We start from the raw sequence: 27,773 nt of genomic DNA on the forward strand, positions 1-27,773 counted from the left end.
TCAGGCTTTAAAATTAGGCCTGAGCAGACCTCTAATCCTGAAAATACCTGCATGTGAGTCACTTCAATCTCCTACATAAGTGTATGCAGGATCGTGGCCTCAAACTATAAATGCTTTAGTTCAGAAACCATCCCTTCTGCAGTATTTGTACATTGCCTAGCACAATGTGTCCCTGAATCTCACTAGGGCACTACCATAAATAAGTACTAAATAATAATAATAATAATTAATAGTAAACCTGGTGGCTTTCCAATAAAAAAACAAAAACAAAACATAGAAACTTATTTCTCTGGATTTAGCTGTATAAGGTATACAAGATTTATTTCCTACGCGTATAGCAACTAAGTAGAAGTTTTATGAAACATTTTGCATTGATCTGAAAGTAAATAATGGTTTGGTTTTGGTTTTTTTTGAAGGCATCGTTTGTTTTAAAAATGTTAGAAAAATATTTTATTTTCTGGCAGGGAACAGAGATTATTATTGACTTTTGTCAAGGAAATGAGAAAGGTTTTCAATGGTAGTATATGATTTGTAGGTGTGATCTTCAATTATGCTTCCTAATAGTGGATACTAATAAAGAGGGGGCTAGTCTTTTATGACATGTCTCTGCCTTTTTGACACTGATGAGCTTCTGCTACTAAAGAAAGGAGAAAAACTGCCCTATGTGACACTCCTACTGTAAGGATATCTGTCATGAGCTGCTGTGTGGAATTGCTGTCAACGGTTGCAAAACAAGTGCTCGATTCTGCAAGCTCTTTGTGCACAGATCTCATTGAATTCACTGGACTTCTTTGTGTGGCGTTCTCACAGGATTGAGCTCTGGCATCTCAGCAAATGATACAAAGCGCTATACAGGCACTACAGTGAAGTTCAATGACCTTCCAGTCCATTTAGTACATCACCTGCAGTTCCAGTGTCAAGGCAACTAGAACAGTCACAAAAGTTGAGTGAAGACAGTTTAATCTTCTGCAAATGCTCTTACACTGATTCATAAACTAAGCAAGAGCATTATATAAACTAAAGAGTCAGTAAAATAGTATTGTTTTTATAGAGCTTGCAATCTACAATCTGTTCTTCCCCAAGCTTGCTCCTGGATGCAGGATGGGATTCACGAAGGTGCTTAGGGTTCCTAAGTCTCATGAAATCAGTGGGAGTTAGGCACTTAAATACCTATGGGAATCCCACCCAGAATGCTTACTACTCAGTGGGGTTATTAATAAAAGTAAGAACTGAATACATCTTGTAGTAAACATTTGGCCAATCAGGTCATAAATAAACCTGAGGAACGGAGAATGGAATATGATAAGAAGCAGAGCAAGCTTAATACTGGGAACTCTTCCTGCTTGCAGCTAGCAGATGTCACATTGCCAATACCCAACAATGAGCTGACCTTGGAATTAAATTGAAAGAATTTCAATAATAAAAACTTGACCCTCCACTCACCCACACGCCTTGTTAAAAATAAGTAAGAGGACATAGGGGCAAGGGATTTAGTGAACAAAAGATGTGTCTTGTTAAAATAAGTGACTCTCAAAAGCTGTAACAGAAGAGAGCTTGGACAATACACACGCTCATTGGCTCCCATAGTATTGGTGGTGACCTTCAATGAGCACAATGATTTGTGGGTCAGATCTTCAGCTTGAGTAAATGGATGTAGCTCCATGGATTTCACTGAAGCTACACCCATTTACACCAGCAGATGATCTGGCCCTGTATCTCCATTGTCTGCCTCGTAGCCTTATTAAATCTCATGATCTGTAAGGCTGTTGTTTCTTCTTTCTTTTGATCCCTGGAAGATGCAGATTCAGCAGAGGAGGTTAGCGCTGCAGATAACTGTTTTCAGGTTGATGTTTGAATGAACTACCTCTTTGGCGACAACCAGCTTTGCGGCTGTGCTGCAGAGAAACTTCCTTTCTCACCTAACCTTGAGGATGTGCACCTTTCTGCGGGGGGTGACCTTGCGTTCTGTGGGGGGGCGGGGCGGGGGCGAAGCTTTCGAAGGTTTGATGTTTTTTGACTGCATTCAATCTCCCCACAGGGATTTTCACTGATGGCCATGGAGCTTTCTACCAGTGAGCTCAGCATCTATGACAAACTGTCCGAGACCATTGACCTTGTGAGGCAGACTGGCCACCAATGTGGAATGTCAGAAAAAGCTATTGAGAAGTTTGTCAAGCAGCTCTTGGAAAAAAATGAGCCCCAAAGGGGACCCCCCCGGTACCCTCTCTTGATGGCTTTCTACAAGGTAAACCATTTTTCTGACATGCAGGGGTGGGAGATGCTGACACTTATACATACATGCCTTGTTAGGGTTTGACATTTTTCTTCTACATAATGGCATCTGAGGCTTTTATTTCCCCATGATTAAATAATAAAGGCACAACAGCAAACTATCCCAGTGCGAAGGAAAGATAGGAAGAATAAGAAGAGGCCATTATGGCTCCATCAGGAGCCCTTTAATGATCTGCAAATTAAATAAATAAATACATAAATAAAAAACAACCAGAAAACCAACTACAAAAGGTGGAAACATGGACAAATTGCTATGGAGTAGTACAGACAAATAGCACAAGCATGTAGGGACAAAGTCAGAAAGGCTATGGCACAAAATGAGTTACACCCAGCAAGGGACATAAAAGGCACTAAAAAGAGATTCTATAAATACATTAGAAGCAAGAAAAAGACAAAGGAAAGTGTAGGAATTGCAATTAATATTCACAACGAGAGAGAAAGAACAGGTAATTGAATATTTACATGTATTCAAGTTGGCAGGACCTGATGACATTCATCCTAGGGTATTTAAGAAACTAGCTGAAGCAATTTTGGAACAGTTAGCAATTATCTTTGAGGATTCATGGGGGACAGGTGAGGTCCAAGAGGAGTGCAGAAGGAAAACATAATATTCATCTTTAAAAAGGGGAACAAAGAGGACCCAGGGAATTATAAACCAGTCAGTCTAACTTTGATACCTGGAAAGATACTGAAATAAATTCTTAAACTCTCAGTTGTAGGCACCTAGAGGGTGATAGGGTCATAAGTAATAGCTAGCATGGATTTGTTAAGAACAAACCGTGCCAAACCAACCTAATTTCCAGATGTGACAGGGTTACTGGCCTAGTGGATGGAGAAAGCTGTAGACATGATATATCTTGATTTTTAGCAAGGCTTTTGAGACAGTCCAACATGACTTTATCATAAATAAACTAGGGAAATGTGGTCTAGATTAAATTACTATAAAATGGGTGCAAACTGGTTGGAAGATTGTACTCAAAGACTAGTGATCAATGATTCACTGTCAATGTCAATCTGGGGAAGACATATCTAGTGGGGTCTTGCAGGGGCCTGTCCTGGTTCCAGTACTAGTCAATATTTTCATTAGTGACCTAGATAATGGAGTAGAGAATGTGCTTATAAAAGCAAGGGAGATTTAGGATAGATATTAGGAAACACTTTCTAACTATAAGGATAGTTAAGCACTGAAACAGGCCTCCAAGTGAGGTGGTGAATCCCCTTCATTTGTGGTTTTAAAGAACAGGTTAGACAAACACCTGTCAGCAGTAGTCGAGGTTACTTGGTCCTGCCTCAGTACAGATGGCTGGGCTAGATGACCTTGCGGGGTATCTTCCAGCTCTACATTTCTATGACTTTCCTGAGGAGTCTGATTTTGCCATAACTAGCCACGTGCATAGCCCTGCACCCATTCTCCGGTGAGATTGTTTGAAGAAGAAGAAGGTACGTTTACTGAGCTTTGGAACTGCCCCAGTGTGTCAGAAGATGAGTGTGTAGGCATCCTCCCTTCATAAAATGTTAAAGAATGCGGCACCACCTCTGGGCTAATGAAGACTCATCACATCAGCACTTTTATTGGAAACTTTACTTCCCCAGCCTGATTGATATAGAGGAAGGATGGTCTTGTACTTAAAGCTCAGGGTAGGAACTCGAGATCTGGGTTGTACACCTGGTTCTGCCACAGACTCCCCATTGACCTTGCACCTGTCTGCATCTGTTTTCTTATCTGTAAAATGGGACGCACCCCTCAAGATGTTTAATGATGGGAAAGTGCTTTGAGATCGTTGGCCAGAAAGTGCTATATAGGTTCACAGTAGGGTATTTATTGGATGGTGGTGGTGGTGGGGAAAGGAGACAATTTCTTGTTGGGTGAGGTCAGATATTTGCTACAAAGATGAGAAATTTCCCATTAAAAATACTGCTGGCTATATGTTAATGTCCTCTTCTACAACTTAAGTCTAAAGCACTTTTTTTTCCCAACAAAAAAAAGTCCAGTTTTGTCATTAAGAATACACAAATGCTACATAGTGAGGCAGTGGAGCATCTGGTTTGTATTCCTAGTTCTGCTATTGACTCCCTGTGACTCTGTAGGCAAGTCATTTGATTTCTTTGGGGCTTATTTTGGCTTATTGTGTTGATGAAGTAACTCCATCAGGGTGATTTGAGGTTTGGTTAATGTTTGCAAAGCACTTTGAAATCCTTGCGTAAAGGGTGCTATGGAAGTGTAAAATATTATCTGATTAGGGAGTAGGAGCTAGAGTTATTGATGGAGATCCCTGGCCTTCCTGATGGAGAATGTTAGTATTTAAGTGTTTAAAAAAATAAAAGCAACCCAGTGTCTGCAGACGTTTGTTTAAACACCAATTCTTGTACAGCTCAAATTAACAAAACGGAATGAGAAATCTGCCCCTCTCTGCAACCAGCATTGCTGTTTAAATGAGGTGTCTCAACAGAAATGAGAACACTCATGACGCAGACACTAGAATGCATCTTCATAACTGGATGGAGAACGTTTCCATTCTGAAGACATATGCTTCTTGCAGTGGAATTAATCACATGCCTGTCTTCTCTCACAGGGCCTACTCACCCTGGGGTTAATCTTGCTAACTGCGTACTTCGTGATGCAGCCATATAGCCCTTCGCCACCTGAAACCACGCTCTCCAGAGCCCACGCTTGGGGCTTCCTCGTCGGTCACATCCGGCTGCTGTCTTTGCCTATTGCCAAGAAGTACATGCTGGAGAGTAAGGAAATAATTTCTTTGTTGTTGCATAACAGATACAGTGAGGCAGGAAGGACAATGAACACCGAGTTGAATAGTAATTGCATATACCAGCTGAATGTTTCACTTTCCTCCAAACGAATAACACTTTACTATGGTGGCACCAATCTTCATAGAATTGTAGGACTGAAAGGGACCTCATGAGGTCATCTACTCCAGTCCTCTGCACTTATGACAGGACCAAGCATTATCTAGACCATCCCCGACAGGTGTTTGTCTAACAAAATTTCTAGCATCATATTTACACACAATCTGTTGTATCAGTAGCCAAAGCATGAAATTAGTCTGAATGAGATTCCCACAAGCAATTTCCAGTGTATAGATCTGGTCTGTGGTGCATCTTCTCTATTACTTTTTATCACGAATCCTTCTTGCATGTTCTCTTCTTCTGATACCAAAGGCCCTGATAGAGAAGTTCGCTTTCTCTCTACCAGAATGAAAAAATAATGTCCCTGCTTGAAGTGGCTCAGTACGGTGCTCCGATATGGCGGTAATAGAAGTACTGCCAGTGCCTTGATTGATAGATTTCCCTGTAAATGGGGCCTCTTCGTTCTCAGCTAAGCAAGTGGAAGTAGCTTTGTACATCAAAGACCAGATGTTTGTGAATACAGATTTGAAACTCCAGCCTGTGGCTCTGATTGGGTTAGGGAAAGGCAAGCTTTATCCATTGGCATGTTGGGAAGAGACTGTGGGCTTGGTAACTGCACCTTTTGTACACCTAGAACTCCTAGTGAAGTCAATGGCAGTTCCATGCATGAGACAGCTAGAGCACTCTATCTCTGAGTAGGTATACTGATGTCACAGTGAGGAATACAGTGTAAGTACCTAGATAGACATAATAGGAACGGAAAAGTTGACAATGAGTTCTCGTTTCCATTCAAAGTCCATTTCCACCAACCCAGTGAGATCATACGTGGGCAGTAGTGTAGGCTGTGGTGATTTTGATAAATCCCTACTTCAGACATCAGTAATGGCAATAAAGTTTTCAGTTATTCTAACTGAGAGAGTACCGAGATAATGATCATCTTGCCTCCCATTGTAAAGGAAAGACTGAAGTCCTTGCCCTAAATTGGTTTATATTTAACTTCAGCGTTTCATTGTGTCGAAGTTTCATTATCTGGCTTTGACCTTCCTGCATCAGCTAAAAAGGACCCTTTGAAATGCCAGCTCTTTTCTGCCTTCTCTCTGAGCGTGTCTCTCTGTTCTGTTGACATAAACACTAGACAGGCTATTGATTTAATCCCATGTGGCTGGGTCCCCCATTGTTCATTTCCTGGCTTGCAAATGGGATTTTGTGGGCAAAATAACCAGAGGTGGAGGAGAGGCCTAACATTTAACACTGGCACTGGAGTCTGCTTATCGAACTTTCTCTATGTGCATTTGTAAAAATGTCCCTGGGGCCAATAAAAATGTGTCTCTTAACTTCTCTGCTGGATAGAGAAACACAGCAGATAGTAGTTGAGTAGTGCTGATGATTGGAGGTTTCCGAGTACTGCAATGCGATTGGGGCCATGTAAGAATTAGTGCAGAGAAGCTGAAACGAAGAGTTTGAGAGATAATGAGGGAATTCAGGCAGTAGCTTGTGTCCACATCCCACTGCTGATCAGTGCTGCAGACCTTCTCTGACCCATTCCAGCCTGTATTGGAAGGATGTCAGCACTGAGGGAGAGGAGTCATTTAAGTTAGTTCAAGGGTGTGTAACTTGAAACAATAAGATAGGAGGAAGGAAACAGGCTGAATATCAGAGGGAAACAGGCCAAAAATCAGGAAATGCAGTGAGATCTATAGCTTGGAATAGTCCACGAGCAAAAAAGTGGAAGCACTGTTGCTTTGGACATTTAAAACTGGGCAACATGCTAGACTGGGCCACACACTAAAAATATACTGCAAGGGCCTTGCACTGGCAAAGGAGGAAGGATGATTGCACATTTAAGGCCTTGGATGGAGACTCAGGAGATCTGGGTTCAGGACTGCTTATGCTGCAACTTCCTTTGTGACCTTGGGCAAGTCACTTATCTCTCTGGGTCTCAGTTTTCCCTATCTGTAAAATGGGGATAATAATCTACTACCTGTTGCCTGTCTTGTCTATTTAGCTCTTTGAGGGCTTGGGGTTTTTACTATGGGTATGTACAGTGCCTTGCACAGTGGAGCCCTGATCTGTAGACTCAAAGAAGGTGCACTGCTACGATAATAATACTAGGTTGGAGTAGATATCCAAATGGGTTTTTCCTTCTTTAGTTTTTATGATTCGTTTGGCTATTAGTCCTGTTTGGGGTTAAACTCACATTTCCTTAGTACTCCACCCAGGAAGATCACAATGCTGTTTTGTCATCCCACTCATTTCCATGACGATAAGTTGTGATGGTCCTAAAGGCAAGATTAGATCTTTGCTGAAGGACGCCCAAAAGAAGAAGCTGTGCCAGGAGGCAGAAAGCAATAAAGCAGTTGAAGGAAAAAGAAAAAGGAGAGAAAAGTACTAATCAAGGGTCCAGTCCTGCAAACACATCTGCCCTCTGTATCATAAAGTTTGTTAGAAATCATTTTCTGACTGAGTGATGATGACATCTGGAGCCTTTCGCATCTTGGTCACCAGTTTGAATCCAGCCAAGGCTGGTATTGATTGAAAGTCCCCTGTCAGCTGCTCTGAGGCCACTATGTGTATGTCTACACTGCACACTAAGCTCGGCTTCTGACTCAGGTTTGAGATTAAGACCACCTTCCATCATGCACAAATCAGTCTGACTTGGGTCAGCAAGTACTCAGGGTCCTAGGACTCTGCTAGGGGGACGAGTCAGAACCAGAGTCCTGCTGTGACTCGGATCCAGGCCCTGACATTTTGCAGTGTGGACGTAGCTTAAGTCATAGACCCAAGTCAGAAGGTCTGCGTAGCGCAGTATGAATGTGTGAGCATGTCTGTGAGGCCCTGGTCCAGCAACTGTAAACCTAGGCTTACAAAGCAGTGTGGACACTCAAGCATGGGCTTGAAAACACTGAGTCCGCAAGCCCAGGTGTCTCAGATCCAGACTTAGTGTTCAGTGTAGACATACCTTATGTGAAATAGGTCTGGAGCCTCAGTCTGCTTCATGGTAGACAAACATCGGCCATGCAAAAGCCACCATCCTAACTGACACGTCGTTTTAGAGGCAAGGGAGAGCACTAGTGTTTACTACACAGTGGAGTGAATATGAATACTTGGCAGTAGGAGGAGCTTTGCCTTGTACGTTCTGTTGCATGACTGGACCTAAAGTAAGTTTCCTTTTTGTCTCTTCCCTCCCATCAAGTCTGTTTCTGTATCAATGTCATTGTGTCCCCACCCTTTGTTCTTTTAAAGCTGACCACTAGATCCTTAACTTCGGACACTGTGCCTTAGTTTCAAATATTTCCCCAGTGCTAGGATCTGAAGTCTTATTAGTTGGTTAAACATTGCTCGGAAATGTGCTTTGCCTTTTCTTTCATGGAGCTGGAGTGTTTACACAGCACTCGTGTGCGCACTGGGCCTCAGTCATGTTATACACTTCATGGCACTGGATGGGAATTCGCTGCCCTGGATGAGAACGGTGAAATTGATTGGGTAGCCTCGGCACAGGGCCCCACGTTGCACAGGTGCTCGAGAAGCTGATAGATTCCCAATCACATGGGCCTGGCTGGGTTCGTACCAGAAATAAGATAAAATAATTGATGTGAATATGGGGCAGGTGTTTACCTAGGAGATTGCTGAGTGTATTTCAGAGAAGAGGGATGTCCTTCCTGGTGGTTAGGGCTCTAACCTGGGACTTGGGAGTCCTGGGTTGAATTGTCAGGAAGCCTACAGTGAAGCAGTGTGACCTTGGGAAAGTCCCTCAGTGCCTCAGGACCTATCTGTACCGGGGTGACAATAGCACTGCCCTGCCTCACAGGGATGTTGTGAGGATGTATCACATAGACTATAAGGCTTCTCAACAGAACAGGTCCAGTCTGGGCTGTGTCAGCACAGACTTCTCTGACACCAGCCTGCTTGTGTGCTACACACCTGCCCTGGAGGGAACACCTCTGGGGCAAGTGAATGGTCCACTTTCATGGGCCCCTTAGTGGTGGTTTTTGTGGTTTGGATTCCTGAAAAATGGACTGAGACCCAGTCCGTCAAACTCATTTCACATAGGTCTCCAAACAGCCTCCCGATAGTTGTTCTGGTATTACTGCAGTCCTTGGGAGCCCTAGTTCTGGGCCAGCCCCCCTTGTGCTAGGTGCTGTACAAACACAGAGCAAAAAGACAGTCCCTGCCCCAAGGAGTTTACCTTCTGATATTAATAACTTTCAGTCACAAGTTCACAACTCATTTGGGCTGGACTTGAGCCAACAGACTTGAGGGAGAAGGTTCCATAGCCCATTCACAATCTCCTGAGCTGCCCAGCTCATCACAACGACTTTTTCTTTGGATGCTTATTTTCTGTTTCACATTTTGATCACATACTGAAATGAAGAGCATAATGCATATTTTCAGCCATCTCCATTTCCCACAGGAGTCCTCAAGTTACTCCTGTATCACTTGGACACAACAAGGGTTTTTTGTTTTGTTTTGTATATTTACATTTTCAGTAGGTTGAAACTTTGCTCTCAAATCTTTCTGCCTCCCAAATTGGTGATGAAAACCTAGAGGATTATATCCCTTTCTGAATGATGTTTACGCTAATATTACATGCTCTTGGGTCCACTAAATGCTCCTCTCAACATGCTTTGCAGTTGCATTTTATATGGTGTTAAGGCAGCTGCCCCTAAAATGAAACAGACAAGTCGTGCATCACTTCTACTGTGGTAAAATAATCAGCTCCTGTCTTCCCTGGTGTTTCTGCCATGAAATAGAATGTGTGGGTTCTACCCAGATTAGCAGGAGGAGTTACACTTAGCAAGGGCCTGATCCTGACTGAGCACCCTCTACAGAAGGAATTGTTAGCTCCTTCTGTAAAATGGGATAATGATAGCGCCGCCCTATCTCACAGGGGACTGCGAGGATAAACATATTAAAGACAGTGAGGTGCTCAGATAATCAGGGCTATGCAAGTACCATAGGCAGACAGACCTCTGTGTGTGGCTGGCCCAGCAGTGGCTGCTTTGGAAAGGGTTAAGCTCACAAGGAAGCTGGAATGTGGTTGGGAGCCAAACAAGCCTCAAGCTAAACTGGAAATGGCCAGCCAAAAGACAAACATTGCTGTTGTACCTTCTCCCAGCTGTACAGTCCCCTGTGAGATAGGGCGGTGCTATCACTATCCCATTTTACAGATGGAGGACTGAGGCGTAGCGGGTATATCTATGCTACAAGGTTTACAGCTGCAGCTGTGCCATTGTAACACTATAGCATAGACACTTGATACAGCAACAAAAAGGGATTTTCCTTGAATCCAGCCCTCTTGAGAGGCAGTAGCTGGTTTGATGGTGCCATATGACAAAACATACCCAACAAAACGACCCAGCAGTGTTTACACTGAGGCTTAGGTCAGCTTAACTGTCTCTCAGGAGCGTGAATTCTTCTGGTGGAGCAGGACCTGAACCTGGATCTCTCCTGTTGTAGGCTAGTGCACTGACCACTGGACCAGCCTTCCTTTCTACCATCAACCACAAACCTTAGTCAGAGACAGATGATACTTGTTTGGCTCCCAGCAAAAAGCACTTCTGCCGAATGGGGCACTCGGCTTTTGCACTGTAACACTATACTCCAGGGCTCCCTCTGAATCCTGTTGCTGTTGTGAGCTCAGCTGACCTTCGTTGTAAACAACCCTTTAATAACATAACCTGAGACATAATAGCAGACACATGTTTTGGCTCATGTTTTAAAAAAAAAACAAACCAAAAACAAAATAGAAAAGTCGGGCTGGCTTTGCAGTGAAGGGTGGTGCAGAGTTTTTTATTTTTCAGCTTTACCTTGGCCCTCATTCAAGCAGTGGGGTTGTTTATTTGAACTTGCTGACAGTAAACGAACTCATTGTGGGATTGTGGAATGCAGAAAACTTGCTATGTTTTTGCATTTTGAAGACTTCAATATCTCCCCTCCTCCCACCCCGACTCAGGGACTTGTATGTTTGTTAGCAGAGGTTTTTGTGGGAAGCGTGGATGTGCTATCCCTGTGAATGATACCTGCCTCTCAGAGCTATTGTGAAGCTCAATGTGTGTTTTGTGATCCTTGGGTGGAAGCAGCTATGGAATTGCAAAGTGGTGGTGGTACCGTAATGTCCGATTTGTGTTGGGAATCTCAGTTGTGTGCATGCTGCCTTACAGGGCATCTGCTCGCAGCTGGAAGTTGGAGTGGATTTCTTGAAGGGTCTTTCAGCCAGCCCTAACTCTGCCTTTCAGCTAGCAGATTAGTCGCTGCAGATTTGCTCAGCTTATTCTGATCACTTGTTTACATGAATTGTGATGAAGTTGGAGATTTTATTTCCCCACTTTCAGTTGGGTAATAATGATTATTCAGTCCCTCTTGCCATGAATGAAAGTTGCTCTTTGACCAGCCACTTCCCCATTGGTAAAATGCATGACTATGACCCATGAGCCAGTGACCCGTTTGACCCAGAACAAACTGTAGGCTATTTTGTTAGCGGGTTTCCTTTGGTAGATGCTTCCCACCAGTTTTGAAGAGAGAGCAGATATGTACAAATTACCCAGAGGTAGGGGTGAGGATTGTGAGCACTAGACAGGGGCCATCTCTTCATTCTTTGTTTGTACAGTGCCTTGCAGAATGGGGCCTGGGTCCATGCCTGGGTCTCCTAGGTGTTACCGCAATATAAAACAGAACTTGGCTCACATGAGAAGAGGGCCAGTCCCCCGTAGATGGGCAGGGCCCCACAAGATCATGGTGCATGGGATCCGAGGGGTAGGGAGCAGGACTTGGGGATCCCTGGAGCACAATGGCTCTCCAGTTTCAGCTCATATGTTGGGGTAAGGGAGGGGGCTCAGACCTCCCCCAAAATACAGGCCCCCCCAGCACCTGGCTCACATGAGGGGGGGATGTGGTGATGGAGAGTCAGGCCCTACAAATGGGCAAGGGGGCCCCAGATGATAGGACACACATGGGAATGGAGGGAGGAGGGCTCACACACAGCCCAGGGGTTAGTGACGCCCCATATCCGAGATTACATTTGAAAGTAGGGAGTAGGGCTCAGACCCAAATGTGGTATGGGGAGGATGGAATCACACCTCTCCCTCCAGATCCTGGAACATGCAAAGGGGAAAGGGTCCAGGGCTCAGACACCTCCTGAGTGACAAAGCCCCACATATATCCCTGCTCACATGAGGTGGGCAATGAGAGGGGCTCAGACACCCCTGGAGAGGTAAGGGAACCCCAGATCCCTGCACATACACAGAAGAGGAGAATGTGGGGCTGACAGGCATCTCTGTCCCCTTTCTCCCCTAGTCCCTCTGCCACTCACCCTCTTGTCCCCTTCCCAGAGTCCCTCCTCTTACCCCTCCAACCTCCCCTAGCATCCATCCCCATAATCCCCCCCTTCCCTGCCAGCAAGCATTTACTTGTCTAATTTTTGTTTACAAAAATATTTTGATGACATTCCCCCAACATAAATAAACCTGACCCAGAGAGGTTTTAGCAATGTGCTTTCCCACCCATCCCAGATTGCTGACTGAGATGAGACTTGACCTGACACTGGCTGGGTGAGTTCTTCGGGATCAAAGGCTTACGGCTTAGCCCTTCAAGCTATCCAACTGCAGTGAAAGTTTTCCACCAACAAATCCTGTTAGCCTCGCTGTCTGCATGTGCTCAGTGTGATCTGTTTGGCATTCGACCTTTACTCGAGCCTAATTAAAGAGCCAAACTCTTGCTAATAACATTCTGAATTTTGCTCCCCCAAAGGGCTGTTGGTGCCAGGTGCTCTAGGGGTAGCTGTCAAGCGAGCGAGACCCTTGTGCCAGGATCAGATCCAGGGTTTGGTCTCTAGGTCTGGGCAAAAAACATTGTCAGGATATACCTTTTCAAAAGCTGTTTATTTTGAGGGTCTGTATCTTCAGAACCTGCTGGTCAAGTGACCTCTAATTTGGATCACTACCCATACCCCTCCCCCTGGAAGCATGCCAAATTTCAAGGCAATCTGAGTTACTGTATGGATTTTAGAGCATTACGAAGAGTCTTCGTTTAAACAGAAATGACATCTCAATCTTAACTATAGCAGAGCTAGTGCTCCACTATAATAATAAAAACTCCTTTGAAAATAGGCTTTTCTGAACTCATCCAATGTCTAACGCACCAACATGTCCTGATTTTGACTTTATATTATAAATGACTGAGTTAATTTTTAGCCCGGTTTAAAAATCATGATCATTTTATTTATGGAGGAAGGCTGTTCCTTTTAGCAAAGACATAAGGCTGGGATTCAGGAGATGTGATTTGTGACCCTGGCTTGGCCACTGTCTTGCTGTGTGATTTTGAGCAAGTCGTTTCATCTCATAGTTTCCACAGCTGTAAAAGAAGGATGATCATAGTTTCCTTCCTCAGAGACTAAATTGTATTAATTAATTAATGTCTGTAAAGTGCCTTGAGATTCTTAGGTAGCAGACGTTACAGAAAGAGAATCATATTAGAGCATCTTACGTTTATGTAGTGCTTGTCATCTGAATGGATCCCAAAGCACTTTGCAAGCTGATTCATTGGGTATAGTATGTACAAACTGCCTTTTCCTTGATGCGTCCCAGAGAGAGAGAGGAGAACAAAAATATAAACAATAAAAATGGGCGAGTGAGCCACTCGAGGGAACGCAGAGTTTAGAAGTCTGCAGTGGTGCTAACATGGCAGTTGGCGGGTCGTGTCTCGGAAGCAAGCACAGATGGAAGATGAGACAACAATGACTCTCGAATGGAAGCCAAAGGCAGTTAAGTGCTGTCAGGGCTGGCTAGAGGAACTGAAAGCCTTTGTTTAGCCTTGCTCAATCTTGGCCCAGAAGTGGGGTGCCTAGCAACACCAAGATGAGTCCTGCATCCTTCCGCAGATTTAATGAAGCTGTTGTTTAACTCTGTCGTTTGCCCGGATAAAGGATTCTGGTCATAAGCAAAAAGCCAGGTTTCTGTGACTTTGGCCACATATTCTTTTGCTGTCATGGCAATAGTGGTTCATTTAGAACAGAGACCTCACTTTTCGGTTAAGGGCTCTGTTCTGCAAATCCCAACTTCCACAAGGGCTTGTGACATAACAAGATCCTATGGCTGGAAGTTGAAGCCTCTGGAAACAAGAAGTGCATTTTGAACAGCGAGGGCCATTGACCATTGGAATAATTAGGGATGCAGTAGAGTCTTCATCCCTTGCAGTCTTTAAATGAAGATCAGCTATCTTCCCAAATGATCTTTTCTAGTTTAGTCACAAGTTATTGGGCTCAGTGCGGGAATTATTGGGTGAAATTCTCGGCAGGAGGACAGATTAGATGACCATAATGACTCTTCTGGCCTTAATGTCTGGGAAAAGTAGCCCTTTTTCTTGTGAACTCTCCTGTTGACATCTATGAAAGTACTTGTGAAAAAGGTCTGCAAATGTGAGTAAGGATTTTTTGGGCCTCAAGCAGTCATCTGAAATTGGAGACTCTTGCTGAACCTCTCAGAAATTTGTTGGACCATTCAAACTATTCCCTGTGGTTCAGGGGTCTCATTAAAGCCATTTTGAAAGGCCTGTGGTTTAAGCAGATGTGCAGCTGTACACAGATGTTCTTATAGAAGGGTCAGCAGTTGTCCATCTCAATTGTATCCAATGCACCTAAAATCTGAATATATAAATCATCGGCTGGCTCTCAGAGCAACAGGATAGATGAGTCATTTTGCCATGCCTGTAGGGATCTGCCTGAGTCTGAGTCGACTTGAGTTAAAATTAGTCACGCTTATTCCATAGCTGATTAGAATGCAGATCTCTAAATCTTATCTGCCGACCCACCCAGATTTCCACTGTTCTGGTAGTTTCTGATAATATAAGGCTGCAGCATTGGATGGTTGTTATTGGAAACCGACCAGCACAATAGACTTAAAAGGAAGAAAACAAAAATTGAGCACAAAGACCCAACATATAGAACAATACGCTTTAAGGGCCTGATCCAAAGCCCATTAAAATCAATTAAAAGACTACTGTAGACCCAGGAGGAGGTAGGTTTAGTGCTGTTACTGGTCAAGACTGCCTAAGACTTGCTCAAAGAGAGGATGCAGGAAACCCAGAAGAAAATGAGTCTGAAACCAGATTGTGAGGCTTTTTTGTTGTTGTTGTTGCTTGACTGTCACTGCTGTGTCTGCTTGCTGCAGAGAGCTCTTTTTCATTCAACATGAATGATGGTGGCCTTTCCTTTCTCCAAAGGCAGCATCTAGAACAGTGTCTGTAAAAAGCTAAGCCCATTGAAGTCACGGGAGCCTCCCTATTGATTTTGGAGCAGATTTTCCTATGAAGAGATTTCCTCTTCGGTGGCATAGAAAATTGCCACCAGCTTGCCTAAAGGAGCTTTTCTGAGTCTTGGGTGCTTTGTGGTCCACTTATGGATGCTTGTAGAGACCAGCCGGCTCTGAGGTTAGCCAGTGCAATGTCAGCTCTTAAAGTTTTGATACACATAAAACATTACATTCTGAAACATTGAAGTGTCTGAGCTCTAAGCTGCCTTTACGTCCATGAGCGTGACATTTTCAGCAGTTCATTAGAGTCGGGGCTGCCCCTGGCTCTCCGCACCTTGGAGCGCCAGAACTTTGCAGGGTCCCTGGGCTAGCTTTCTGTCCTTGAGTCTCTCAGCCTGCTGCTCCTGTCTGAGGTTAAACTCAACGCGGTGCCTTGACTAAAGATAGTGAGTTGGTGACTCTTCCCATCAGATCCATGTGAAGGGGCCACCGTTGAGTTAAGGCAGTTCATTCCTTGGTGAGAAGAGGGCCAAAAATTGAGAAATGTTGTGGAAATGCAAAAGGGTGGGGCAGTTATTTTAAAGTGATTATAACTTGAAATACGCATTCTGTGTAGTGGAAATGTTGACCAAAAATCCCTCTGACATTAATCACAGTAACATTCAAAAAGAAGTTGTTACTGTGTCTGTGTTTGCACTGCAGGAGCCCATAGGAGCCCCAGTCATGGACTAGGTCCCCTTATGCTAGGCGCTGTAAAACTACAGGACAAAAAGACAGTTGGTGCCCTGGAGACCTTACAATCTGAGTTGAAGACGAGACGACAGGTGGATCCAACAGGCAGGCAAGGGAGCACAATGTGAGAATAAGGCAATACTGGTCAAAATGATAGGCAACGGTCACAGCATAGCAGTTGCCTTCCTGTGAAAAGCAAGAGGGCTGCATGAAAATATAGCAGAGGAGGGAAAGTTAGTTGCAGCTGGACCGTTGTCTTGTAATGTGATGGTGTATTAGGACATACCAATACGACAGCCACTTCCATTTGTCCCGTGATCAAGCTACACAGGAATAATTATGCACGCATGCAGCTTTACATTTTAATGGAGCTTCATATAATCATAGCATGACAGTAACAGTCACACAGGACAGTTTTGTTTATATGAAGGTGCCTTCTCCTGTTAAATCTACAAACAGATCACACCCGACGTGCTTCACTTAAAATCCAAATAATCCCCCGGGGTGGCTGGACAGAGTGATAATCTTAAAGGATTGTAGGAGTCTAATTGAAATGGAGAGAGAATACTTTGTGAAGTGCCTGCTCCAATCCCCTGTGTGCTCTTGTATGCAGTTGTCCTCCCCTCTACATGCAATCTATTAGCCTTTCATCACTCCCTCCCTTCGTAGCTCGGCCCGGCCCTTTTCTCCCATCACACTTTTCATGCTGGTCACACGCATTCTGATACGCAGACTAACACCCTCAACAGTAAATCTAAATGATTAATTAAAAACAAACCAACCCAGCCCCACCAACAGCAATGGGAATACATCTCGAATGCTCTCTAAACGTCTTATTTGTGGCAAAAAATAAATAACCTCTGGAATCAAACAATTGAGAATGCAAATATCCCATTCTAGTTCAAAGGAGAAATTGGGCCCTGGACTGAAGAGCTGATTAACATACAATCATGCAGGCTACTGTGCTCTTGATTTTGTACAGAATTTCAGCAGACCAATTGGCTACAACACCCTAGAATAGTGTTTAGAGGATTTCATGATAAACAGATTATTTTAATGTTCCTTGCCTTATTGTGAATTGCTATTGTCTAGTCCCAAGATATGTTTTATTGCTGTCTGTCCGTATTAATGATGACTCCAGTTACTTCAATGAGATCTTTCAGGTTTTGTTTCCCCTTATCGACCAGATGGGTTTTTTAATTCAAACTCCCTACTGCCGACAAAACAAAGATTTTCCTTTTTCTTTTGTAAGCACGGAGGATGGGAAAAGCACATTGAAGTGGCTTCTTCTGTCTGTTAAAACGTCATGCATGTGCGGGGGTGGAATTGGCCTTTTGCTCGGAATAAAAATGTTATGCTCTAATACCTTTTTAAAAAAACCAAACCAAAAACTTCATGTTCGTTTTCCAGTGAGAAACAGGAATTCTATCCTGACCCTTCTTAGTCCATCTATCAGCAGTAATATGTGAAATGCACTGCTTAAGCCTGGCAGATTCACAAATAATAAAGAACTGAAATCTGGACGTGCATGAATTAAAAAAAAAAAAAAAAAAAAGGTCCAAATAACTCTCCTGTATTGTTATCCCTTGATGAAATTTAACCATCTGTAAAGCTATTCCTTGACTGTGGGAAGGAGGGGAAATAAACCTAATGCTTTCCCATCATATGATGCCCACCAGATAAAGCTTGCCTGATTAATTGTTTTTAATGGCTAATGAATTGTGGGTGCCATCAGTAATCAGACAGTATTTTGTGTTGGGTTTAGAGATAATGAGTTTATAATCTGGACTCTGCTACCTTTCCATTTGACTCATCCTGAAATAAAGTTTGTTTTTCTTTTTTCTCCAGAGTGCCATGATTGGTGGGGACTAGATTGCAGGCAGAATGGTTCTCTGATTCCTGCCAACTGCTCTTGCTGTGCTGCTATAAAAAGCCTACTGGTAGTGACTGACCTAGGACATTTATCAGAAGACCTCCAGAGGCCTCAGCCCCTCTTAATCAAGGTAATGCACACATTTTTAATGGGAATATAACCACATGCATAACACAGATCAGAGAACCACACCCAGTGATTTCTGCATTAAGCCCATAATTTCCATTTGAGGTACAGCCGATCTTTAGAAAGACATCCAGTCTTGATTTAAAGACTTAAAGTGATTGAGATTCCACCACATTCCCTAGGTAAATTGTTCCAATGGTTAATTGTTCTCCCTGTTAAAATGCAAAGCTCAGATGGCTGTCACTGTTGGATGTGATGCAAGGAAGTAAAAATGGCAGAGAAAATAGTCCAGGTTAACACTGTTGGTCTAAATCTATTGCTGTTATTTAAGACAGGGCAGCATCTGTCTTATGATGAACTGAAGCATTTTCAGTCCCAGTACCCGGAATTAACAGAGATTATAATAGAAGAGAATTCAGCTGAACTATGGCGCTACCTTCCAAGACAGATGTTTCCATTTGCCTTCCCCTGGTAAGTTGAAACAAAACACATGGAAGTTGCACACCACCATTTTCCAGGGGGTGCCTAAGCTTTGCCCAGCTCAGAAACATAATGATGACTTATCAGGTGCCTGAGGGCTACACCTGATTGGCAAAAAAAGATCGGAGCAGATCTTAGCCCCCCTTTGTCTTTAATTGAGATGTCGTCCATGGAGACTGCTGACCTCATTGTGGAATGCTCCATCCTGAGCCAAGTGGAAGGCTGCTCTGATCAAGTTGGAGCATTGCATGCTTGGACTTCCTTTGTTGTTTCTCACAGTAAAGATCAGGCTGAACTTTGGTCCCACTGTACAACTTCTTGGACCATACCCTTGTCTCAATCCGAAGGAAACCTGGGTATCAGAGTGTCAGGAATCATTTGTGCACCAGATACAACTGTGTGTGGTCTTGAAATGTGAAAGGGGCCTAACCTTGTTTTGACCATGTCTTTAACCTGTGCTAAAGCTCTAGAGTTGTCCAAGACTTTGGCACAGTACAGGAGCATGTTAGGGTCCCATCTAGAGGCAACACCATATTTTTACAAACACCTTTCCGCTTTACTTTTCTGGGATGGAGCAGTCTATCTTATAGCTGGGTCCCGCTGGCACAATTGTAATTACAGGGTATGCCAGACTTAATGTTACCTTTCTCAGAAGGGGGGAGGTGGAGGAAGTGTGAGCAAGCTCTGGGAAGGGCGTGATGGCATCTGTGCTTTGGTTATGCTTAGGTGGGGTTCTTTTTGCAGAAGACACAGTGCTTCTTATCAGTCAAGAGAAATGTTATGATGAGTAATTTAGCTGCAGGCCAAATAATCATATAAGTCCACCAAGCAGAGATTTAAAAATAACACCCCCACTCTGCCAATCTGTTTTCTCTGGCCTAGTGAATAGACTTGGATTCCCTCAACCTTACATGTGTGGTTTCAGTTAGTGTCATGGACTGTCTTTTTGTTCTGTGTTTGTACAGCGCCTAGCACAATGGGATCCTGGTCCAACACTGGGGCTCCTAGGTGCTACCACAACACAGATAATAAATAATAAGAATGTAAGGTGGCACCTTCCCATTTCAGTAATGATTTTATTTGATTAACAATTTAGAAGAGATTTTTCTAAGGGAAGGGAGGGGAAAGGACTCCTTAGACATCTCCGATGAAGAATCAAGCCTTTTTTTCCCTGACTCATCGTGTCCTATCTCCTGTTCAAAGATGCGTCATTGTGTAAGGGAAGTGTGTGACCAGGGCACAGGCCTAGGAGCTACGGAGTCATGAGTTCTAATCCCAACTCTGACACTGACTTTGTGAGGAGCAAAACCCCTTCACTTAGCTATGCCTCAGTCTCCCTGTCTATTAAATGGGGCTAATAATATGTAGCTACCAACCTCACAGGGGTGTCGGGAATGAATATTTGTGAACCACTTTGTCATTGGAAAGAGGTGTTATGAGTGCTAAGTATTATTATGATGTGATTATTTAAAATGTTTTATAGGAACAAAGCCCTGAATAAAACTCAGATTCTCCAGAAACTTTTCCCTGCCTTGTCTTTGCTGGCATTACCAAAGGCAATCTCCCTGGAAAGCTGCTTTCTCATCCGCTACCCAGAGTTAGGGCATAAGGTAAGAAATCCATCACAAGGATGCTTTCCCCTTTTGTGTAGGTATGTGACAAGGCCTTGACACAGGAAAATCACCCATGTGTAGAGAGCCAATGTAAGGCCTATGCACCACATATACTAGGAGGGGCTCATATGTTGCATGGGCCATATGCTGGTGCTCGGCACAGAATTAGATTTTACCTACTAGCACAATCAGTCACTTTCCCTAAGCATGAGAGTCTTGTCTGATGATTAAAGCGTGGAGGATGCAAGTTGGGAAATGCTGGATTTTGTTCCTGCTTCTGTCCTGACTCACTGTGACGTTGGAGGACTGCTCTGTGCCTCAGTTTCCCTATCTGTAAAGTAAGGATCAGACCCTCATAAGTTAGGAGGATCCCAGAGCGTAGGCTGCAAAACATCTACACTGCAATTAAACAGCCCCTTAGCCTGAGTCAGCTGCATGGGCCAGCTGAGAGTGTCCAATTGCAGTGTAGACAAACCTGTGACTACTTAGGAGGAGGGTTGTGAAGTTGATTTAATGCAGTAGCTCCCAACCATTTTTGTTGGCACAGATCAGTGATGGGTGCTCCCGAGTGTGGCCCCTCACTCTGTGTTTCTTCCCCTTCCTTCTCCCAACTCTGGGCCTATTTTCCCTCCTCCTCATCTTGTTTGTTCTTTTTTTTTTTTTCCCCTGTTGGGATGTTTGAGTGTGGAGGAGTAGTTGTGCTGTGCTGCATTTTACAACTGAATAGAGGGCATCAGCAGCCTCCGGGGTCTTGGTTTTGGTATGATTTCATATGGCTAATCCAATAATAAATATCCTCTAAACATCAGCCATTGAGTCATGCCCTGAAAGGACTAGGAGAGCTTTTGAGCTCCTTTCTCTATATCTTTCCTCCTTCCCATCTGTTACAGACCCACAGACTGCACAGCATGTTTGCTGTTGGAAGTGGCCGGCTTACCCTGAATATTGCACCTACCAGTGAGTGCAGAGGACACTGCAGGACTCTGTCGGCGGAGATGGAAGCTGGGGATTTCGGTGAGTTCCAATGCTGCAGTGAGCAGATCTAGGAGATACTCTTCCAAAACAGACTGTCAGGTCCAGATGCCTGCTCCTGGTTGTGTCTTGTACCTGGTGCCTCAGAAGGAGATGAGCATCTACTTCCAGCACCAAATAATTGCAACTAACCAACTGTGCAAATCCTTCTCACATAGTGGGAGAGAAGAATTATTCCCCAGCCCCTCTGGGGGTTCAGTTTATGGCCTGGAGCATAAGCAGCATGGTGCTTAGAAATATTGTACACAACTTCATGACTAAGTCCTGATCCCTCACTGTTTTCTTGGCCTAACCCCCACTGATTTCCAAGGATCATTTGAGTCCACTTTCCGTTGAGGTCCTGCAGGCATTAAAATTGTTGATTAAAATGTTCTCTGCATTTATCAAGTCTCTTCTAAAGCGTTGTCTTGTCACCTCACCAAAGACAAGCAGGGTCAGGTTAGGTGAGTGCTTAGAGAGGAAACCATCCAGGAATAGCCAGAGTGCTGCAGGAAGTGGTGTGGGTGGCGATTGTGGGCCACATATGCAGCTCTCTGTGTGTTATGTGGGCTGCGTCCACACAATATATATACTACCTGTATGGTCCTGAGGATGTCACGTGGGCCATAGCTGTGTGCTGATTGGGCTGCAGGTTGAGAACCACTGCTCTGAGTCCATTCTGATTGATGCCCAGCCATGGTGCTGGGGGCTACTGTACTGCTGGAGGTGCTGCCTTTTGAAAGAGATGTAATGCAGAAGCCCTGATCAGCTTCTCTTCTTTCTACATAGTTATCACAGTGGTGTCCTTGGCCTGTCTAATACTGCTTCCTATTGTGTTTCCCAAAGGCTATGCCAGTGCAGATTACTGGAAGATGAGCTTTAACTCCAGAGGAGCAGAGCCCATAGTTATTTGCGATGGATCCGCTAGCTAAGAACTGGGGGAAAGCTGGAGTCCATTCCAGCACGAGAAGAATGTGCAAGGGGGACAAAGAGACTGCATATAAAAATGATGAAGTTGGTGCAGCTGAAACATCTGAGGAAGCAGTTTGCCCACCCTGCCTTTTTACAAAGTGGGAGGTCTTGTGTTTAAAGCAGCGTTTCCCTCAGCTCCAAGGTAATACTTGCCCTTCCTCAGATGTATTTTGGGAGTGACAGAGCTGGACTGATCACTCCCCTCCGGTAAGCCCTGGGTATGCACACAGGTGTTTTCCTGAGAGCAGGCAGACTGATTTCTGAGGACATGATTCTCCTTGTGTCCTTTGTAACTATTACACTGTTAGAATTTCACAGGGAGCCCCAGAGTGGGCGAAATCATGAATGAAATGTGTATTCCTGTGTATTCATTCTGGAGAGGCAACATTGGGCCTCTGCTCTGTCAAGGGGACACATTACTGAAACGCTCCGTGCCCCACAAGGAGGAGAATGAGCCCCACAGCCTCCATTCACAGACTCAGGCATTTCTCTGTGCCACAGGGAAAGAAAGGGCCTCACTCACAGCCTGATTACAAAGACCGCCAAGCACAGCAGTGTTCTTGTACCAAATTCTGTTAAACCTTTCCCCCACCCCCCTTGTCTTGTTGTGATCACTCTTCTGCATTGTGGTAGTGTCAAAGTGTTGCTGGTTCCAAGACATAGTCACTATATTTTTTACCCCTCTAACAAAAATACCAGTGTGAATTTGGCTGTCCGGGTTCTGAGGATGCAATAGCTTTGGTGAGAGCCATGCAGAGGTGCGGAGAAACACTGCATACACTTCACCTTCCAGATCAATGAGTGAACTGCAACATCCGTGCTCCCCTGCTGTTCCACCTGGGTCTGACATCACTTGGAAACCCCTGGTTAAGATTTTCAGAAATGACTAGTGATCTTGAACCCCCTGATTCTCAAACAATGCTGAGCACCCACCCTCTGAAAATCAGGCCCACAAAAAGTTGGCCACCCAAAATCACTGGTTTCCTTTGAAATCTTAGCTCTTGTCTATGTTGGCAAGGCAAATGGCATCAGCGTCTTACTCACAAACCTTGCTTGCATATACTATGCAGCTCTTGTTTGAAATGTGCTGAGTTGCTTCTCTTGGCCAGAGTGGGAAGGACCTTAATGAGGGCAGCCTTTAGGATCTGGTTTACTTGGAAGTTCCTTCTTCCCTCAGTCATTTGTGTGTTAACTTCTTCCAGACCCCAAAGCTCTATCCCTCTCCAGAATGAACGCTGATTTTTTTTTCTCCTGAGTGTCTTCTGAGTTTCCTTTGCACGTTTTCTATTGCTTGTGTGCTCCCCTATCCGGTGCCTTTAGAGAGGATCAGTTTCATCATGTGCAGGCTGCAGTTCCTCCCAAGTCTGATCCTATGGGTCTCTGTTCCTGCTGTGGAAGATGGCTTACAGATGTGTCAGTCTGAAGTCATAGCCCCAGGCTGTCGTTCAGGACATGCTATCTCACTTGTTAATATGGTATTAGGAGAGCCTCTTTTGCTTTAAAGCAAGTTAATTGTGTTACGAGAAACAAGTATCTTTTCATTTGTAAATATCTTTAGGTCAATTAAAATCGTGGAATGGGAAGATTTCATTCCACCCTCTTGCAGTTTTTTTAGCAACAGCTGGAAAATGGGGATGAAGCTGTTATTTATTAATTGTATTACAGTAATGCTTAGAGGTTCCAGTCGAGATCAGAGCCTCATTGAGCTGGGTGCTCTACAAAGATAAAGTAGAAGACAGTTACTGACCCCAGAGAATTTATAATCCAATGGCACGATCTTGCAAACATTTATGTACATGCATAATGCTAATGAGATACTCTGGGTGCCTCTAATGAGAATAACTTGTGTGCGTTTGCAAAATCAGTCCCTAAGGAGGGAAAAGACAAAACAGGGGGAATAGAACATGAAGGGGTGGGGTTTATTTTAATTGGCTTTGAACAATAAAAGACTAATTTAATTGACAGCAAAATATTACAGGGAATTAGGTTAGTTCAACTCCCATTATTATTCTTGGCTAATTTTTGTTGGTGGATTTTTATACTAGTGATTGTACATACCCCCCTACACTCTCACACAAGTGTATCCCTCTTAAGTGCTAGATCCTGTGCAAGTTACCCTTGACTTCAGTGGCAGAAGGATCATGCCCTAAACGCATAAATTAGTGATTGATGCTATTTACATTTTGGCAGCTTCTCAATTGAAATTCAGAGGCTAACTACGTTACCTCAGCTCCCAGATTTTTCTGTGCCTAGCTCTGTTTTTATTAAGCAGTAAATGAGAGACACATGCGCACACAGGGGCGTTAAGATCATGAGTGAGTTAGTGCTGCTATTGCGTCTAAATGTCCTTGAATATGACTTGTAAAAAGTTGCAGAGAAAATTGTCAGTTGTCCATTAAATGCCTAGTGTTTTGTGAATTGCGTCAGTGCCAACGCGGCTCCCTGGCTGCTTTATGGAAGGAGAAGAAATCAGTCAATAGTACAATCAACCGTCGGGCTCTCTAGCGAGCAGTGGGGTTTTGTAGCTGGTTTATGTTTACTCTGCAGAAGTGTTCCCATTAAAACAGCTCCTCCCCAACTCAAATACAGCTAGCAGGGTGTTACACCCATTGGACAGAAGATGGTAAATCTGTCCTGATTGCAGATCTGCTTTCCAAGTGCACTTTATGGTCTCTACATAAGTTTCCAGAGCTGTGTCTAGGAGATACAGTGCACATGTCCAAACCTCACTGCCTTTGGATTTACATCATTTGTTTTTAGACTTCCAGTATGCTTTCTCCTCTACTTCCAAAGGCTGTAAGAAATTAAAGGCAGACTTAGCTGCTAAACCAAAACAGGAAGGGACTGATTTTACTCTACTTATTAAGACGCTGAAGAATCAAATGTGGCCCCGTCAGCACTAGAGCACAAAGCCCTGGTCTGTAGCATGGTTTCTAGCCCAAGTCCATCCTGTCTACAGCAGCCAGGGAAATAGTGGTAGCACCTTGCTGTGTTTGTGTGGATAAGGCCAAAGGAGAATGAGGCTGGCGAGTCTGAGACGCATTGTGCTGAAATAAGGTTTCAGCACTTTCCAGACTAGATAGTCTGAGGACTGCAGGCAAGATCTGGTCCTGTCCCACCCCATTTATGTTTTGGGGACACAACTCCTAACGAAAAAAAGCAGCATTTCCAAAGGCAGACACAGACTTGAGAGGTGGGGAATGAAGATTCTATTCTTGCGACCTCTCCCAACAGAGGACTTGGCAGAGAAAGGGTTAAATGTTGCCCCAAACATCCAGCCAGCTCCTGTGGCTCCAGAGGCATCTTAGCAAGTGGATCAAGTCGCTGATGCTATATATTATGTCATAGGTGTCCATCGCCTCCAGCGTTGTCCGACATTTATGGATCTTTCTGTGTACAAAATGTCTTAGACAAGTCCCTGTGTGGGGCTAGTTTCACACCTTGCCCTGTGCTTTGCTGGCATCTGTCAGGTGCCCAGCCCCATTCACCGACATTAATTCCTCTTTTGAAATTCACTTGAGTGCCTAAATGCTTTGTGTATGAGCCGGGAGATGGACTTGTACATCCCTGAATGCCATGGGCTTGCAAAGCTGCGGTGAAAATTTACCAGCCACGGTCAACGCTTGCTCACTTGCCCTTGCCCATAATGACCGAAGATGATGAAACTATCGTATTTTACTTGCCTGGAAAGAAAGATCGTCTGCTCCAGGGGAGGGGGCAGGTAGAACTTTGCAGCGGCTGGTTTAAGGCCTGTCTCTGTTAACCCAAGACATTGATCTATCCCAATCTCTGGTTTCTGAACTCAGGGTAATTGAATGCAAGAGAATGGAATCTGATTTCAACACTGCTAATTTCAATACTTCGCTAATTTCAACACTGTGGAACATTCCAGCATGTCCTAGGGGGATCTGGAAGCCAATTCCCATTGATTGCAATGAGAATCTCAGCCTCAGCCTCCCTTTATAAATTCCTGGAGTTTTCTAGGGTTAGATCCTACTGGAGTCAGGCAGCTTTTTGTATCAGCCTCTCTGCCAACAGCTGTTGCAAAGTGTGCACCCTCCAGATAGGGAAAAGGAGGGGAGGTATTGGCGGTGCTGTAGGGTTTGTTTTGTCTGCACGTACCCATGTTGGCTTTAGCTAGCACAAGTAACAATAGCAGTGAAAACATGACAACTTGGATCTCAGCACGGGCTAACCATGCAAATACACACCTAGGATACTGGGCGGGCTCAGACAGCCCTCACTGAAGTCCGTACCACCAGGGCTTCACTGCTCTTTTTGGCTGAGCGAGGCAGATTAAAATTAGCGTGGGTATGGCTACCCACGTTGCAGTCACACCTCTGACTGCCTCGCATGGACAGGGAAGAAAATCAAGTGAATAGTGATTTGAGTAGTAATAGTGCTATGGTCTGAGGAAGACAGGCTTGCCACTCTTTTTCACACAAATGAGACTTTTCTCACTTCAGCATGAGGAAAGGTTGCAGGATTGGCCTAGATCCTGCTGTGAGCTCCGTGTTCATTCAGCACTTTTCAGGGTCAGATCACAAATAATGAGCAATTCCAGCAGCCTTGCAAGCAATGAACAAACTTTTCACCTCTCAAAGAACTCAACTTTCTTCTCTTTGTAGATTTTTCTGTCAAGAGCTATATATTCTCCTCTTCTGGAATGCCTGAAAAGAGGTCTTTTAAAGGACAGAAGGGACTGTCGTATCGAGTTAAACATGGGTGGTCCTGGCCTTTCCTTTTGCTTTGCAGACTCCAACAAATGAGTATTGATTTATTTTTAAACGTTATCTCTGTGTGTAGTGGAAAAGAAGGGGTAATATGGTGAATTGTAACATATTACAAAGACTCAGGGGTGTGCTGAGCAAACTATTACATAAATATATGCGTAAAGACTGTTGAATTACGTACAATTCAGGTGGCTGTTAGAATGTAAATATGCAATGAATTTTATGGATGGTTATAATTTAATATATTACAAAGTTTGTAAATACTTGGGGAAAGCCTGTAAAGAGTGTAAATAGATGAGCTTTGTATGGAAGAAGAATTAAAAAATATTTTTACTTTTTGCATTAAAATACAAACATTGATGCACTTTTATTCCCCAAGGTGGATTTTCTTTTTTCTTTAATTAAAGAAACAATGTCGCAAGCAGGAGCAGTGGTTTTGTGACTATACTTAAATCATGCTGCAGGGCTCTTCGGGAGGTATAATAGGGACCTGCACTGACGACCGTCAACATACAGTGTTAAATATGACAGTTTGGTTATATTTTGTCTTTATACTCACGCAACATTTTCAAAAGGGTGTAGGTTATTTGAGCTTAAATCCCAATTTCAGAAGTGATTTAGGCTTCTAAAGTCTTGTCTGCACTTAAAGCTTTGCTTTTTTGACTACTCTGCCTATAGTTCAAGTGGCAAACCCACCCCTAGTGTGGGTGTGGTTCTGGGTAGAAAAGTGATTATACTAATGTAGCTTATTCCCGCTTGAGACCCCAAATAAGCGATCTGAGTACGAGGCACCATTATACCAGTGTAAGTGTATCCACAGTACGGCTGGTAG

At 43.9% G+C, this 27,773-nt stretch overlaps 1 protein-coding gene across 1 annotated transcript; it reads left to right on the forward strand.

Moving 5' to 3' along the window:
* Window positions 1-1,353: 1,353 nt before the first annotated feature.
* Window positions 1,354-27,363, forward strand: CUNH6orf89 (chromosome unknown C6orf89 homolog). Its single transcript, XM_067531595.1, has 8 exons — window positions 1,354-2,245; window positions 4,866-5,031; window positions 17,982-18,136; window positions 18,464-18,603; window positions 20,096-20,222; window positions 21,116-21,239; window positions 22,083-22,350; window positions 26,837-27,363. Exons 1-7 carry the CDS (start codon window positions 2,051-2,053, stop codon window positions 22,166-22,168), a joined length of 993 nt encoding a protein of 330 aa, XP_067387696.1. The 5' UTR covers window positions 1,354-2,050; the 3' UTR covers window positions 22,169-22,350; window positions 26,837-27,363.
* Window positions 27,364-27,773: the final 410 nt, after the last annotated feature.

Source organism: Emydura macquarii, unplaced genomic scaffold (assembly GCF_026122565.2).
Source record: "Emydura macquarii macquarii isolate MOO-44397 ecotype Brisbane River unplaced genomic scaffold, CSIRO-AGI_Emac_v2 contig_3220, whole genome shotgun sequence".
NCBI classification, from domain to species: Eukaryota; Metazoa; Chordata; order Testudines; family Chelidae; genus Emydura; species Emydura macquarii.

Coding starts and splice junctions, on each gene's coding strand:
- CUNH6orf89 (XM_067531595.1), top strand. CDS start 2,051: ATGGCCATGGAGCTTTCTACCAGTGAGCTCAGCATCTATGACAAACTG. Junction 18,137..18,463: donor CTCAGCCCCTCTTAATCAAG/GTAATGCACACA, acceptor CTGTTATTTAAG/ACAGGGCAGCATCTGTCTTA. Junction 18,604..20,095: donor TTTCCATTTGCCTTCCCCTG/GTAAGTTGAAAC, acceptor AATGTTTTATAG/GAACAAAGCCCTGAATAAAA.